Source organism: Lepisma saccharinum, chromosome 2 (assembly GCF_977018435.1).
Source record: "Lepisma saccharinum chromosome 2, izLepSacc3.1, whole genome shotgun sequence".
Classification (NCBI taxonomy): Eukaryota; Metazoa; Arthropoda; class Insecta; order Zygentoma; family Lepismatidae; genus Lepisma; species Lepisma saccharinum.
In genome coordinates, this window is record NC_139230.1 from 87,603,237 (window position 1) to 87,618,755 (window position 15,519).

Consider the following 15,519-nt stretch of genomic DNA (forward strand, 5'->3'; position numbering starts at 1 on the left):
GTCTAGTTTGCTTGTTCTTATCCTGAAATCAAATGAGTTTATCTTTTCTGAAGGAAACTGAGTTCTCCATATAAACTTAGTAAACAAAAGCAATGAGAAATGCTCCTCCTTCAAATTTTTTACGAAATCTGAATGGAATTATCTGAGGAACTTATAAACTCTACCCATAGCATGCAGACACAATGTGTATACTGTTGATAATAGATGCTATATTATTGACCACTAAAAGAGCACACACTACATCAACATTCTTCAGTAAATTGTCTGCAATGAGCACACTGATACTGGACTTCCTTGTGCATAAACAGGGAGTTGGTACTTATCAATACCAGACCTCAAGGTCAGCAACCACATCCACCCTGATAACAATTGCATACACACACATTGTTTTCACACAATTACCCTTCATAATTACCTGCTTTGAGAATCTGCACTTGTGTTAATCGAGAATTTCAACAAATGCTCTCGAAAAATGTAGGAAGTGACAGGGTAGCCACACTGAAGTGGTAATACAACACTGAGGAAGGGACTTGTGTGCTAGTTGCATATATTTAATGTAAGAAAACAATTTTCTTTCCTGCAGAAACAAAGACTTTGGCACAATATTTTTTCCTCAAAAGGATTGGCAAGGCTTAGCATCGAAAAGATTTAAAGTTGGAAGAAGTGGCATGATTTAAGAATTTTCTTCATTGCTGAGGTTAAATACCCAAAAGTGGAGGGAGATTCATTCAGGAGTTTAATCACATTTTGTGCACCTCAATAGTCCATTATTGTAATCATGCTACTTGTATGCGAGGCATTTCCCTACTGTCCTCAAACTTTTTAAAATCACTGCAGACCTGGTATTTCATACTTTGTGTACTTCTGTTTGAGAAACTCAATATTCTGCTAACAGTCTTTCATAGGTAAACATTTTCTTGTTCTAGTGTAGTAGTTAATGTGTTGCATGTACCAAACAGTTAAGTTCATGTACAATTCCCAGCATATGAGCACCTCCACTGTATATTAGTGGTCCACTGACCGTGGGCACACACATGTATACACTAATTTTTGTATGAAGGCAAAATGGTCAAAACAGTTGTTATCATAGATATACAGTATTTTCAAATCTACCTGCATGCTCACGAGCAGATGTTTATCATTGTGGATATGGCATTATTTAGAAAAATTTGAACTGAGCAACAGAAGTGATATGCTACAATAAATCTAATTATGCATAATATATGTAGTTTTAACAGTAACATTATAAATATTGTATAATTATTAAAATTTATGGAAAATGAGCAGACCAATTTCATTATCTACTCAATGCAAACTGTATACATTTTATCATTAACAATAAATAAAATAAAAAAATGCCAGTAGAGTGCAGGACCAATGAAAATTTCCAAGCACACTTACATATTTGTTTTGTATGTGTGTTAATAGAATGTATGTGTTTTAAAGCTTCTACATATGTATTGAAATGGCTATTTAAATCTTCCACAACAAAACTTCCACCTGAACTCACATTTTCTGAAAGTTTTGTAGGAAGAAGACAATTATAAGTTGTGCTAGAAAAATGCATAGCCGATTGTAAATTGAAGCCTTGCGTTTACATTCCAGAATATTACATTTTCATGCATTATGCATTCAATCTTCTTAGTCAATTACAGTAAAACATTATAAAAGTTTCCCAGATTTTATGCCCACATTTCAAGTTCTTTCCACCTTGGTTGCCTGAAAACCTTAAAATCGAGGTTCCACTGTAATGATACAATAGACTACCTGATATACTTACATTTTAGAAGGATTGAGAAAACGCTTATTACAACATTGCGAGCAGTGTAGTAATTGCTGTTATGGTTCAAGGGAGAGCACATTTCAGAAACTTACAGTAAAAACCACCCAAAATGAATGCAGATGATTTATTTGCCATTAAGAAAATAAAGAATGAAATGAGCTGCTTCATTTACTATGCGTTATCTTAGAAATATCTCTACAAGGACATAAGATTGACTTCTATTTGGATAATCAACAAACTTAATAAACAAAAAAAATCCGTATATGTTTCCATGTACTATTCATATGTTAGAATGAACTTGAAAGGTAACTTTCTTAAAGCACCAAAATTCCAATGGGTTTCTAAAAGGAGAGTTAAACCAATTAGTTGTTTTTATTTTCACATCAAGTATTGATCACAAGATTGAGAAGGTGCATCATGGGATTTGAAATGGTTCATTGTTGGATCAGTGGCTCAGATGGTTAACTTGGACTGAAGAAAGTGTTCAATGCATTCTTCACTTTCAATATGAGGTGAAGTGAGGTAAGGCACGGGGAGCAACTGAGGTGAGGTGTAATCTCATACATCTAATATGCCACAGCAATTACAAACAACACACTTCTGAAACATACCAAGTTCTTCAGCTACTGTTGTGAGTTTCTCGATGTTTCTGCTAATCAAGAACAAATTTAAACCTCTTCTTGCTAATTCCTGGGCATAAGCTTTTCCAATCCCATCTGTGGCACCAGTGATCACTAGAAAATAATACAATCATATTTTAAAAGAACACAAACCATGGTAATAACAATTATATAAATGAAAATACAATTTGACAGTGACCCTGTAAATTATATCATACATTACCAAAAAAACTGAGTTTGAACTTCAATTTCCCAATCAGAATATGAGAAATTATATTTGCAGAATTTGGGAAATGATAGTCACATATTGGGATGGTGGATTTCAAATATCAGTTTTCATGAAACAATGGCAGCTCAAAGAAATTAGTCTCTGATGCCACATGTGTGAATCAAGCACTTGGTAGACAGATGCGATAAGCTGTGCTGGTCATTTGATCATGAGGTGTAATAGTGAGCCATCACAGTGAAGTATGGACTGAGTGTGATTTTCTGCAGGAGTTCAGAGTGGGCCATACTGCTGACAGGCTGCACATGCACCATTGCACAGTGATTTGGTGCCTGGCAACAATACACAACATCAAAAAGCTGAATATATGCATGCCAAACACCCTGACTCCAATGGATTAGACACAGTGACTTGGAGTGTACCCCTCTCATATGCTGAGGAATAATTGGGAAAGGATTTTGCACGGATTGTGACCAATCAATAGTTGATACCAGGTATTGCCCAGACCATCCTTGAAAGGTGCTGCTACTTGTGTGATGGTCTGCCTTGCCCAGACAAGGTAAGGTAAACCTAAAGCTACCCACTTCACATTGCAACATGTTGTGAAGGCATGTGCATGTGCCACTTGTGCAGATAATGTGATGAGCACCACTTTCCACCCCCCCCCCCCATGATTTGCCCTAAGTACCCATTTATTACAGGCTGGGTGAACCCCGGAGCTGCCACGTGCAGGGGAATTGTTGCAAAATTTTCCCACCTGAAATTGACCACACCAGAAATCAAACATGGATCTCCATGTGGCAACTCAAGGTGAAACTACGAATTTGGACCGTTATTGTGCTATGCTGAGAGAAATGAACAAACAGCTTCACCAGGAGCAACCATCATTAGCAGTATGGGATTCAAACTTTGAATTGTTAAAAATGACAAATGAGTTAAACATCTATCGCTCTCTCTCTCTCTCTCTCGCAATTCTCTTCACAATTTTCTTCCAAACTGCGAGTGTACTGGAGATGAACTAATGAGTCATAATTAAACACATTATTTTCATATGACAGGCAGATTTAAACCACCTACATATTACTGGAATTAGCTGCGCTTGATAGTAAGGAAATGTATCATACCAAGTTTCATTCATTTGAGACATTAAATCATATGTTTATTGCTACTACAAACATACAGTAGAATGATGATAATCATAACTTTATGCATTCTTAGTATTATAAACATTACCATCTCATTGAACTTGTTGATACAAGGAAGATATTCGCTGGATATGTTAGTCTGTCCTTCTGAATGTCTGGAAGGATTTCCACACACTGAATTTGACTCTCCATTATTGCAGGAACATTTTGAATAAATTTCCTGTGAGGCTCTTGTAACTTGCCTATGAGATTTGAACTTGATATGACACCCACACCTTCTAATTTTTAAATTTTTATCTCATAAAAACCAGCTTAATTTCTCAGTCTACCTTCACAACTGTTCTATTCCAGTGTGGTTCTTTCCACACATTACACCTGCATAATTACTGGGCATTCCCAAAAGAAAATTTTATTGTTACAAATTTGACGAAACATTTGGCACCAACCACACTGGCCTGCACTGCATGCACATTGGAAGTTACCTTACGAGGCTGGAATTGTGCACAATTTGTTTCAATATTTGAGTTAAAAGTGTGTAGTGTACATTTTACAAGTTTGTTTTCAACTGTATGTTCTACATCGTGTACACAATAAATGTCCAGGGTTTTGCAATGACATAAAATAGAAATGAACATGCAAACATGTGTTCAGATAACTTATACTAGAGAACAACTGAAAATTCTCCATTCAACACATGAAAAACTTCCACATGACTACAGTAGCGAAGCGTGGTCTTAAGAGGAAGGAAAGCAATGCAGTACTCCGAAAAATTGGGGGGGGGGGTATATAAATTATACAGCCCATTGCCCCAGTTTTTCTAGGAAAGAAAGGACATTATAAATAATAATAATATATCCATGAACTCCTCTCTCAACGGCCATACTGCAAAATTCTTGTCACGTTATTGATAATAAAATACTTGCTATTACTTACAGCTTCCCGTACGAAATTTGAAATATTCATGTTTGTTTCACAAAAGAGAACACTCACTTCAACCACTCGTTCTTCCCACACAAATGGAAAATATTACGAAAAGCTCCGAAGCTAACAGAAAAGTGATGTCAACCTCTTTGTAAAAATTAATGTTCACGGGGAGTAAAAGAACTGACTTGAAGCTTAAAATTAATTAAGCTTTCGAATAATAGGCCATTACAATAGGAAGAACATGCGCTGGTTCTTCTTTTTAATAATGTATTATATTAATAAAAATAATATTTCGAGTTGGATAGCATTTATGACTTAACGTTTTTGCTATTTGCAGGTCTCAGAAGAGAGTTTCATTGCTTTTTTTTTACATACGTTTTATCGAAAAAAACATCAGTTCATTGTTTTTATGAAAACTTACGATAAATATAGTGTAAATTATTTGGTAGTTGTCAACACTGGCGTGCGTTGTAATTTGAGACAAGAGAAGTGTGAAGCGGACAACAGCCAGCTGTTCTGCAGATTCCAGCGCTCCCCAGTGCCGGAACACCATGTTTGTCTTAATCCCTGAACGTCGACATTATTGACACGTTTTACAAATCTTGAAACTCAAAGTAATGCTTTAAAGTTTATCTACATGGAATTTGGAACAGTTATATTAATTTATTTCAATAATTCTGTGTTTATAATAAAGCAAATATACATCTTCGAGATCATGTTAACACTTATATGTTTTCTGATAGTAGTGTCTGCTTTCTGCTTGGCTCGGGTGTTTTCGAGAAGCCGAAAAGCTCCGAAAAGCAGAGCTTTTATTAGTGGTTTGGGGACCGTACCTTCACCAGCATCTACCCTTCGCCATATGATACTTGAGAAGCATTTGTTTCCCTCACAGTGGCTGCAAGCAGAGAGGTTGCTGCTTGCCAATGGGCTGCGGAGAGAATTTGCGGCCGTAAAATTTCGCGAAATCGAGTGCGATAGAAAATAAATAATGCACTCAACGTTAAGTACATTAAATAATATTTTAATAGTGCAAGCAGTGCTTGCTTTGCTTGTACTATATCTTCGCCACTGCATGACTACTATTAATGGTATGAGGGATATCAAGGTAAAACTAAACCAAAATTTGTGCATTTTCTTGAAGTAGTAAGCCCACATCTTACTGTCTGGCAAGTGTTTGCTTCTTATTTCATTTAACAGGGTAGCTACAAACAAGCAGATTTCCAGGACAAATTTTGCATCTTTTCCCCGACAAATTTGAAGTAAATCCACGTATTTCTACATGGAAAATAAACTCATACAGCTTTCAGGTATGGACTGTATTAAGTATCTACATTAGCTTACAAGAAATTGACTTAATTTCTCTATGATTTATATTTGTTCTGAAAAATAGTAAATTTGAAAAATTATTACAATTCACAAGCTAGGAAGGGACTTTTACAGGACTTTTCTCATTTGCAAGCAGGCTTAAATAAAATATTTGATTATTTTTAAAGTTATGACTAAATGAGATTAGAGTAAATTAGTTGTTTCCAATGAAGAAATTTTGTAATTTCTCATTCTTCTAAGCCTTTCTCATTATTACATGTTGATATTCCTGCCGCTTGCAAGAACCATGACTGCAAACTTATTTTCGAAGCATTAACGCTTGTATCTACGTCTCTTTTCTATATAAAGCAAACAAACAACTTAATCCATGCACACATGATTGAGATATTGGTATGGTGAATTAGCGGCTTGCTTGATATGAACATGGCAACACATGGTGTTTGATTGGCACCCAAAACCCTAACATATCTTAAACCTGCTTCTCGGGACTAAATGTTCTGAAAGTAAAGTAATGCAATTATACAAACCAAAGTGTCATATTACCTTACATTATTAATGTTACTTCTCTTTCAGTACAAACATTCACAGTCTATCCAAGTATTGTGAAACTCACAACACTGTTACCTATATTGCTGGCAAAAAGTGTGTGTGTGTGTGTATATATATAATATTAAAAACTTAACGCAAGCAATTTATAGTATGGGAATCTACTGCACTGCACAGGCATATCTGATTTTGCTAATCAGACAGGATAAGATAGGACCATGCTGTTAATAACAGCGTCCTTACGTTTATATATGAGGCACATCCAGAAAGTAAGTTTCGATATCGTTGGAACACTGTACTAGTTGTTGGAGCACGATGCGCACATACAGATAGGAAGAGGTGATATGTGGGGCAGTCGCATTGTTGTGAGGGGAGTCGATTTGAGAACAGTGTTATACCAGGGCCAAAGCTATCTCCTGGCTGTATTCACAGTGCAGACTGGTTATGTTGGCAAAATCTTGGCCAACTGGCCACTGCAGGAAGGAGGGATTCTAAGGTTGCCGATTGTTGCTCAAGAAGGGGGGGGGGGACAGCGGTAGGGATAATTGGCTGTTTGACCGCAAGTCTCTTCAGTATGGTCAGACGATGGTGCAGACAATTTATGGAAGGCAGATACATCATGCACGACTCCACACACCTGAATGCAAGTGGGTTCTTTTGCATCACTTTAAGTGGGAGCCTCGACCTCATATGCTACGACTTTCATCTCTTCCTTCAGCTGAAGCAGTTTCTGGCAGGACATACATTTTGACAATAATGCTGCTGTGCCACACTACAACACACACCTGAAGGATGGTGGTGAATGTCAAAAAGTAAGTTATGGGTCACTGTAATTAAGACAATAAAATGTCAATTATTACCAAAGTTTGTGGTTTAATTTATGGCTAATTGGAATGTACTTTCTGGACCATCCTCGTATAAAGCTTCAGCCTGTTAAATTCAATAACAGTAGACGAAAAGTGAAAATTCAGTAGAGCTGGCAGAGGAACATAGCTTTTGAAAGCTAACGTCATTCTCATCTTCAGGGTAGAAGTTCCTGAAGATGAGAGTGACGTTAGATTTCGAAAGCTTGGAATCTTTTCCACAACTCACCTGGTCAATAGCCTTTGAGAATCTTTTCATTAGTCAGATTTATCAGACAAAAATCACATGCATCAATGGAGCTTAAATATTTGACGTATCAAATGTCATTCCACGGCATACGACAAAAAATTCAGGTTGGAGAAAAGCCCTCATTCGTTTCAATGTTCCTTCAGAATGTCCACACAATGCCGTACTATGGTGTTGGACATCTGTCTAATGGTACCAGTGGGTGCACCATTCTGGTTGACAAGTCCAACCCCTTATAGCTCCCATAGACAAGAAAAAAATATGTCAATATATCTAAAATGTGACATTTAGAGGTTCATCAAATGTGTCTGCCTCACTGAAAATTTCTCCTCCTTCACCTGATCACCTTCCACCACTTGTTTCTGGCACCGTGGTTGTGTCCAATGCATAATAGAGACCTTAAAGTTTACACCAAAGGCTGGCAAGATGATTTCCTGTTTCTTATTATGACTTCTTCAAAATCAAATGTCTGGCAGGTTCATTGCATCACATCGCATCTACAGTTCAACAAAGAAACATTTGTCAAACAAGACAAAATTCCCTGACTTTTTTTACCTACTCAATTCCCTGACTTTTCCAGGTTTTCCAGGTCTGTCGCCACCCTGATGTAATAATATACATATTTAGGGATGATATATATTAGTTATATTTATTTATATATTTATTAGCTACCATTCTTACCTGGTAACTAATAATGTATCAAATCTAGAGTAGCAAAAAAGAAGCTGACTTTTTTGAATGGATGTTTTTTAAGACAAAAAAACAGTTTCTTTGGGGAAAAAACGGAAATTTGGGCTTCTTTGGCATTTTACCAATTGTGGCTAACCAATTTCACTTGCAGTGTTAGTTAAGAGTTTAGAGGTTTCTAATGTCATATTTTGGAATTAGCTAAATAATTTTACATGGTGCAGCAACCAAAAGACACATATTTGCTATTTCTTCTACAGGGTGTCCCAAAAAGTAATGCAAAAAACATACATCTTCATGAATATACCATAATTAACCCCAGAAATCATCTGTAATGCGTAAAGATTTATCGTTCTTTTATCAATTCAGCAAATACCCAAAGAGACCATTGATATACATCGGAATTTTTTTCCAGCGACTCCACAGGTGTATTTTTTCCAGTTTTGTTTTCACTTCATATAAAAACCTTTTTACACCTTCGTAACTTTTCCCCATAATGTACAGCATGATTTTCTAATTTAATGTTTAAAAAATATGCACATGGACAAAATTAATACCCAATATACGAGTTATGTAAAGTTAAAATCTCGATTGTGTGACTTCTTGGATACCCTATACAGTTACAAATTTGTTTTTACCATACGTGAGTTCATATATGTGCCTACCCAATGGATAGTGGTAACACAGTAACACAGGTTTGATGCTCAGTGAAGACATATTGCACAAAGTTTTGGATTCCATTTTAGAACTGTAGGCCCAATCTTGATTAGACTATCTGAGCATAAAATGAGATTAAAACAAACATTCACATGTTCGTACCACTGACGTCACAAAAAATTAAGCAAATGTTAATATTAAACTATTAAATGTTTAATATTAAACTATTAAATGTTTAATTAAACTATTAAATGCCCCATTAAATGCACATTGCTTCAGGTCCAATTTTAAGCTGTAGGTCCAATCCCAATTAGCATAAACTGGACTTAACAAACAAAATTTTACTGAGAGAAAGACAGATTTTTTAATGAACTTTTCATTCGGCATTTGTGGCCAATCTATTTCAGTTTCTGCCTCACTTTTAGGGCCACTGTGCACTAGGACAGCATTTCTCAACTGCCAGGCTGTGACCCAGTACCGGGCCATGAGAGTTCATTATATCCAGTGGTTGCCAACTATTTTAATCCAATTTTATATTTCCTAACGAGCCTAGACATATACCATAATTTATTAATTAATATTTAATTTCAATGGTACATATTAATGTATAAAGTAAAAAAAAATTAGAAAGGGTTACATTTTTTAGCAGGGCATTGACTTTTACAAAATAAATTTATCATGCTGTGGTCTCACAATGGTTGGCAACCACACTAGGTGTCCAAAATACAAGACTTGCTCCATGACCAGGTTTACCAGCCAGTAAGTCAAATTATGCATGATGCACTCGAAAGCCAGAAAACAAATACTCTATGCTAAATACAAATGTAAAGGGGCTTGATACTAGATTTTCTATTTTAGATAAAGAAAAAACTGTATCATTGAGGGTTTATTTGATAAGTGTGTTAAAAGATGTAGCACTATTTTCTTTCTTTCTTTCTTCTTTTTTTTGCTTCATATGCATGTTCGTATGTTAAATTCAAGCAATGAAAATTATATCACGCTATTGGATTATATTTACAAAATATGTACAAAACTGCTCTAATTACATGAATGCGTAGATATATTTAATAAGCCTACTGAAAATGAAGTTAACACTTGGGGAAAAAAAAACATCCATTCAAAAAGCCGGCATTTCTGTAACGACTGCTTGTGTCTGTCTAGTTATAAATTCCATGTCAAAAATTGTATGTATTTTCAATTTAGATGTCTTTTTACAGTAGATATATAAATGAAAGCTGTGGAACAAGATAAATGCAGCCAAGTAATGTATTTTCATTTCATGCATTTCCACTTCGGGGGAAAAAGCTGAAAGAAGCCAACCAAAAAAGCTGCTGAAAAAACTCAGTTATTTCCCCAAAAAAGTACCCCCCCCCCCCCAAGTAGTTTTTCTTTCAACCACTTCCACCTCTAACTGAATCAAAATTCTACTGACCAGATATAAAGTTAAAAATGTTTCATAAATAACTGATTTATTTATTCAGGCCATTACAATGGGTTTTGCACTAGAAAAAGAGTGCCTACTTAGGTCACGTGCACACAGAAGATAACAAATTGGCAGACAGTGGTCTCTGGAAGGGGCTGGGCTGGTTAATGCTTCCAAATGGCAATTGCTTTGAAATGTCATTTGTGATACAGATATAAAAAATTAGTCACAGGAGAAATATTACTATATTCCAGCTTCAGCAAATGAATCAGGTTTCTATGTTCTTTCCTTGATATTGTATTCATGTTTTTCTAATTAACATATTAGTATTTGAGCAGTGATGGCACCAGGATTAGTCATCTGGGGGTGCTGAGGGGGTGTGGAAGAAATTAGGGGGTGCGATGTTGAAAATAAAGAAAGCATGAAATATGCATGCATGTTTTAGCAGAAGCGCAACCACGAACTTTTGTCTGGGTGGGGGGCAAGTACCAGGATAAACGTGCAAATAATAATAATAATAATGACAATATTTTTATTAGTAATACAGTAGTAGTATCAAAGACATAATTATCCTCGTAAATCACGCAAAAAGGGGAGAAGTCGGTGCTAAAGCATTTATGTTGGACAAACTATTTGAAATATTTTATCAATTTCACATTCACAAGCACACAAACTGTATTTTTTAAATACAGAAAATGCGTGACAAATATACTTCTATTTGTACAAATGACATGCATAATTTTCATGTACAACATATGTTTTACACATATGCAACATAAAAATAAAAAATACATATGCAACATGTTAACACTAAATTGTGTACGTATTCAAAGTTTCTTTAACATAATATTTAAATGCATTACATAATCAATTCATCCGTCTCATAACAAACCGACAGCAAAAATTATATAAATCTTTCAAATGTGTGCACTTCTTTTCATCCAAAATATTGTTCATGCATTTAAGACCAAACTGCTTAGCAGCAGCAACAGTCTGAAGTACATAGTTGGTCTTACTTCCCTCTCTGGTAATTTACAATGCATTACAGAAACTAATGATATTGCTGCTCGCTTTGCTCGCAAGAACATTTTTAGATCCAAATTATTGGAAACTGAAAACAATATGAATTTAATAAGGCCCCACATTCTTTCTTTTATAACGTTTTTATTTAGATTGTTCGCCGCCCCCTAGCTACGGCTCTGAACTTTATGAATTTACGAAGAAAAATTTACGAAATGTATTTTTATTTGCATAACATTTGAAATCCAGGATGGCAATTGTCTCTCTGTGTCCCCCCCCCCCCAACACACACCTGGAGGTGCACTTGGCCACCTGGAAGATGAAAATAAATGATACATTAACACTAATTCCATCTTGAGTACCATTTTGTCCTGCTGCTCTTAGATTCTGCTAGCCTGGCTTTTATCTTTAACTTCAATGTTTGCCCCCATTGAATTGATTTCCGACCAAGGTTGGAAAGGGGGGTAATGCTCCCCTGTGGTTGTGCCATTGGTTATGTTCCGTCTTCCCCAGCTCAGGACAAAACGTTAAGTGTACACGACAAGTTCATCTTTGTTAAAATACCCTTCTGACCACTATCCCCATCAACGTACTGTAACATTTCTTCGAGAACTTTGGGCTCCTCGGCAAAGTTTGAAATGGTACTTAACTAAGATGTTACGTGGAACATATAGAATGCACTAACAGGTAAACTACCCGTCACTTTACAACTCACGTTAAATAATTTCTCGAGCACGACCTCATGCTATCTTGAAAGCACCTGAAATTTTTGTTCCAGTGCAACTTGGAGAAAAGAGGAACAACAATAAAACAATGCCAAAAAAGAACTCCCTGAACAGTTGGCAAATATCGAAAAACACAAACAGGCCACTTAAAAGAAGAAACAATTGTTAACAACAATACTGATGAAAGAAAAGACAACGGCCTCTGATCTTTATAGAGACTGCCGTCAGTACAGGAAAATACATGTGGCTTCTATTTCAATGCTTGGCTGTTGTATACAATTACAGCGGTCTCACTAAAATACCTAACATTCAGGCACTCAATGGGACTATGACAAATGATACTGTAAGAATTAATGTTTTCAACATAGGTTTTGAATAGGGGGTGCGGAAGAAAATTAGGGGGTGCGGAGGAAAATTAGGGGGTGCGCAATCACCACTTCCTGCCCTCCTGGTGCCATCCCTGTATTTGAGTGCACTGTGCCATGAGCACATGTTGAAACATGACAAAAAATACTGACATTGTTCATCATATATTTCCATCTGATCTAAATGAGATGAATAAGCTGAAAATGCATACTGCAGATAGACACCTCAAAATAGAAGTACACTATAGTATTTGAGTAAAATCAACCATTTTAAGATGGCAGATGAAAAATTATTTTTCATTATTATGAACACTATATCAGACTATATATTTTTTTTCAAACAAACACTGCATTGAATACATTTTCAGAGTGTAATTTTAAGACATTTCTTGCAGCACAATTTTTTGATATTTTAAAAGGTAATGCATAATTCAGGAGGTGAGAGGAAACAAATTTACAAAAAAATTTAATTAACTCTGTAAATATGAACATAAAAACTATCATAAATTTAAAGGTCCTGAGATGAATTTTTTACATGTGCTAGATACCATGAAATATTGGTACTTTATTGTGTTTAAGAACAATTGGTCAAGACATTTCAAGATGGTGGACAAAAACCGGATTTCTTTGGTGTCTTGCAAGAGTTTCAAGTTTGCTGATATTTATGTTCCATTTTCAGATTAAGGAATGGAAATCTCAGTAGATTTAGGGAATAACTAGAGCTGTAAGCTCTTCACAAAACTTTATGTGATCCATAGTTTAGGAAAAGGTAACTACCAATAATATTTGACCACAATCACTACAGCAAATTTAGAGTTTTTAAGTTAAAATTCACACAGCAACTAGGTATGCCCTGCAACTCATCCAGTGTCGCATTTGACCAAAATCAGTCAATGTCTCAAGATGGCAGATGAAAAATAGAATTTTCCAATGTTGTGGGCATTCCAAATTCTGCTAATATGTATTTTAAAATCTATGCCTAGACCACATTGTTGGAGACAGAGAAACAAAAAATTACAATTGTTTTGGAGCATCACCATTAAAAACTTCATAATATATGAAGGATGGGGTGTCAAAATGGGAGGAAAGTTACCAATATTGTGACCACTAAAACAACAACACATTAGAGTTTTTTTTCAGCTACAATGTGTACAACTGTTAGATATGTACACTAATTGATTGGTACCCTTAACCCACTGTACCCCCATGAGATGGTGATAATTTTTGCGTCATTCAAGAAGATTATGTTCCATATGTGTGGTTTCTGTCGTTTTTAGCTCATGGAGATATATTGTAGTGGAGTAATGAGAGTTTTTTGATGGTACTATTTATGGCATCATTTTCATCCTCGCCATCTCCATGTGGAATGAACTAAACCTGTGGCATTAAGTTATGCATTACTTTTGTAGTGTTTGTACACAAAGGTAGTGGTTTTGAAAGTTATGTCTTGCCAGAAGAATGGGAAATGGATGCAAAAGGAATTTGACATCATGTTACATTGTTTGTGTTTTGTAACTTGGAACTGTATTGGAAATATCGGAGATTGAAGGTTGGCAATCCTGGTGTTGTCAGGGAGTGCAGATGATGTGTCAGTTATGTTACATGGTACTGTACTTTGTTTTTGTTTGGAAGGTGGGCATGCATCTTTAGTGTGGTGTTCTTTTGTTAGTACTTTGAAAAATTATATATTCTCGTTCATATTGGAAATGGTTGTTAGGTTAGGAGGGCCAGGTTTGGTCCCCATAGTCATTTGATGTTGTTGTTACGCCAAGAGTGTTACTTTTGCTGCTCTTTGGGATTTTTTATGGGAAAAAGAAGTGAAAGTAGTCTGGAATAAGAGTATGTTTTACTTATGTGGATAATACTTTGCGATTAAATATCTTTGTTATTTGAGCTTTCCTAATGCTAAAACCAGTTTCATATTATGTAAAACATTGAAACCTGTCAATGAAAAAAAATCGATGTAATTCTCGAGGGGGTACAGTGGGTCAATGGCCCCAATTGATCTCACATTGCAATTGAGTGATATTGGCCATGATGGCAGACTTTGGAAAATATACTTAGTGAGGTTGATGTGTGGTAAAAATATTTCCAGTTTTCCCAGCAAAAACTCTGGGTAAGTTTGTACTTTATCTTACATATAACTACATGTGTGTACACTGTAACATTCATGCATTCTATTTAAGTTGGGTTGGGTTGCTTCTCAATATATGTTTTCCCCCTTAAAAACAAGAGCATTGTATGCTTTACAATGTTGGAAATAGCAACACTTCAAAGATGTTTAATCTTGATGATCCTGTAAACACTAGGGTTGCAAAAAAAAAAAGCGGGACCTTCATGAGCAGGAGAAGGCATGGTCGATGGAGCTTATACAGAGTGTCCACCAACCATTAGCATTTATCTACCACCTTACCATCAGCTGTGTACACACACAATTGAATATTTTACTTTACAAAACTATGGTACATTTTTATATTTATAAAAATGACAACAAACATCAAGATTTTCCTATAAACTATATGACTATATAGGTCTATGGTTTTTTACAGAAATATTGCATCAGTAAAATTATTGGTAACAACCAATATGCTGACTCCCTGATATACCTATATTCACGGGTACTGATTAATCTGTTTAGTGATCGACTCATGATCTTGCTACCAAAGTTTCCAGGTTTGAATCCTAGCATAGGTGTTCTCTTGCGATTGTCCCTTCATCAATTTCATCTGATCATAATTCATCCTTATTGTTGTAATTAGTCAAAAGTGACAGAAATTCGACAAAAAAAAAAAGAAACATAAGAATACGCATACAAGATACAGGCAGTTGTTTTCACTGAAACATTTAAATGATCCGTAGCCACCTTGTTAAATTACACGGTGTTGTACTGCACCTCAATATGAATCAGGAAATATGTTGCCAATCTGTATACAAGTAGTACGAATTAATATGATGTTCTATG

General features: G+C 35.6%; 1 protein-coding gene across 1 annotated transcript in view; it reads right to left on the reverse strand.

Annotated features, from left to right (window-relative positions):
- The window catches only part of LOC145984087 (inactive hydroxysteroid dehydrogenase-like protein 1), an 88,605-nt gene that overhangs the window by 42,029 nt on the left and 31,057 nt on the right, over positions 1-15,519 (reverse strand). The window contains exon 2 of the mRNA XM_083117493.1: positions 2,395-2,517. Coding sequence (XP_082973619.1) covers positions 2,395-2,517 — 123 coding nt within the window. The remainder of the gene's footprint in view (positions 1-2,394; positions 2,518-15,519) is intronic.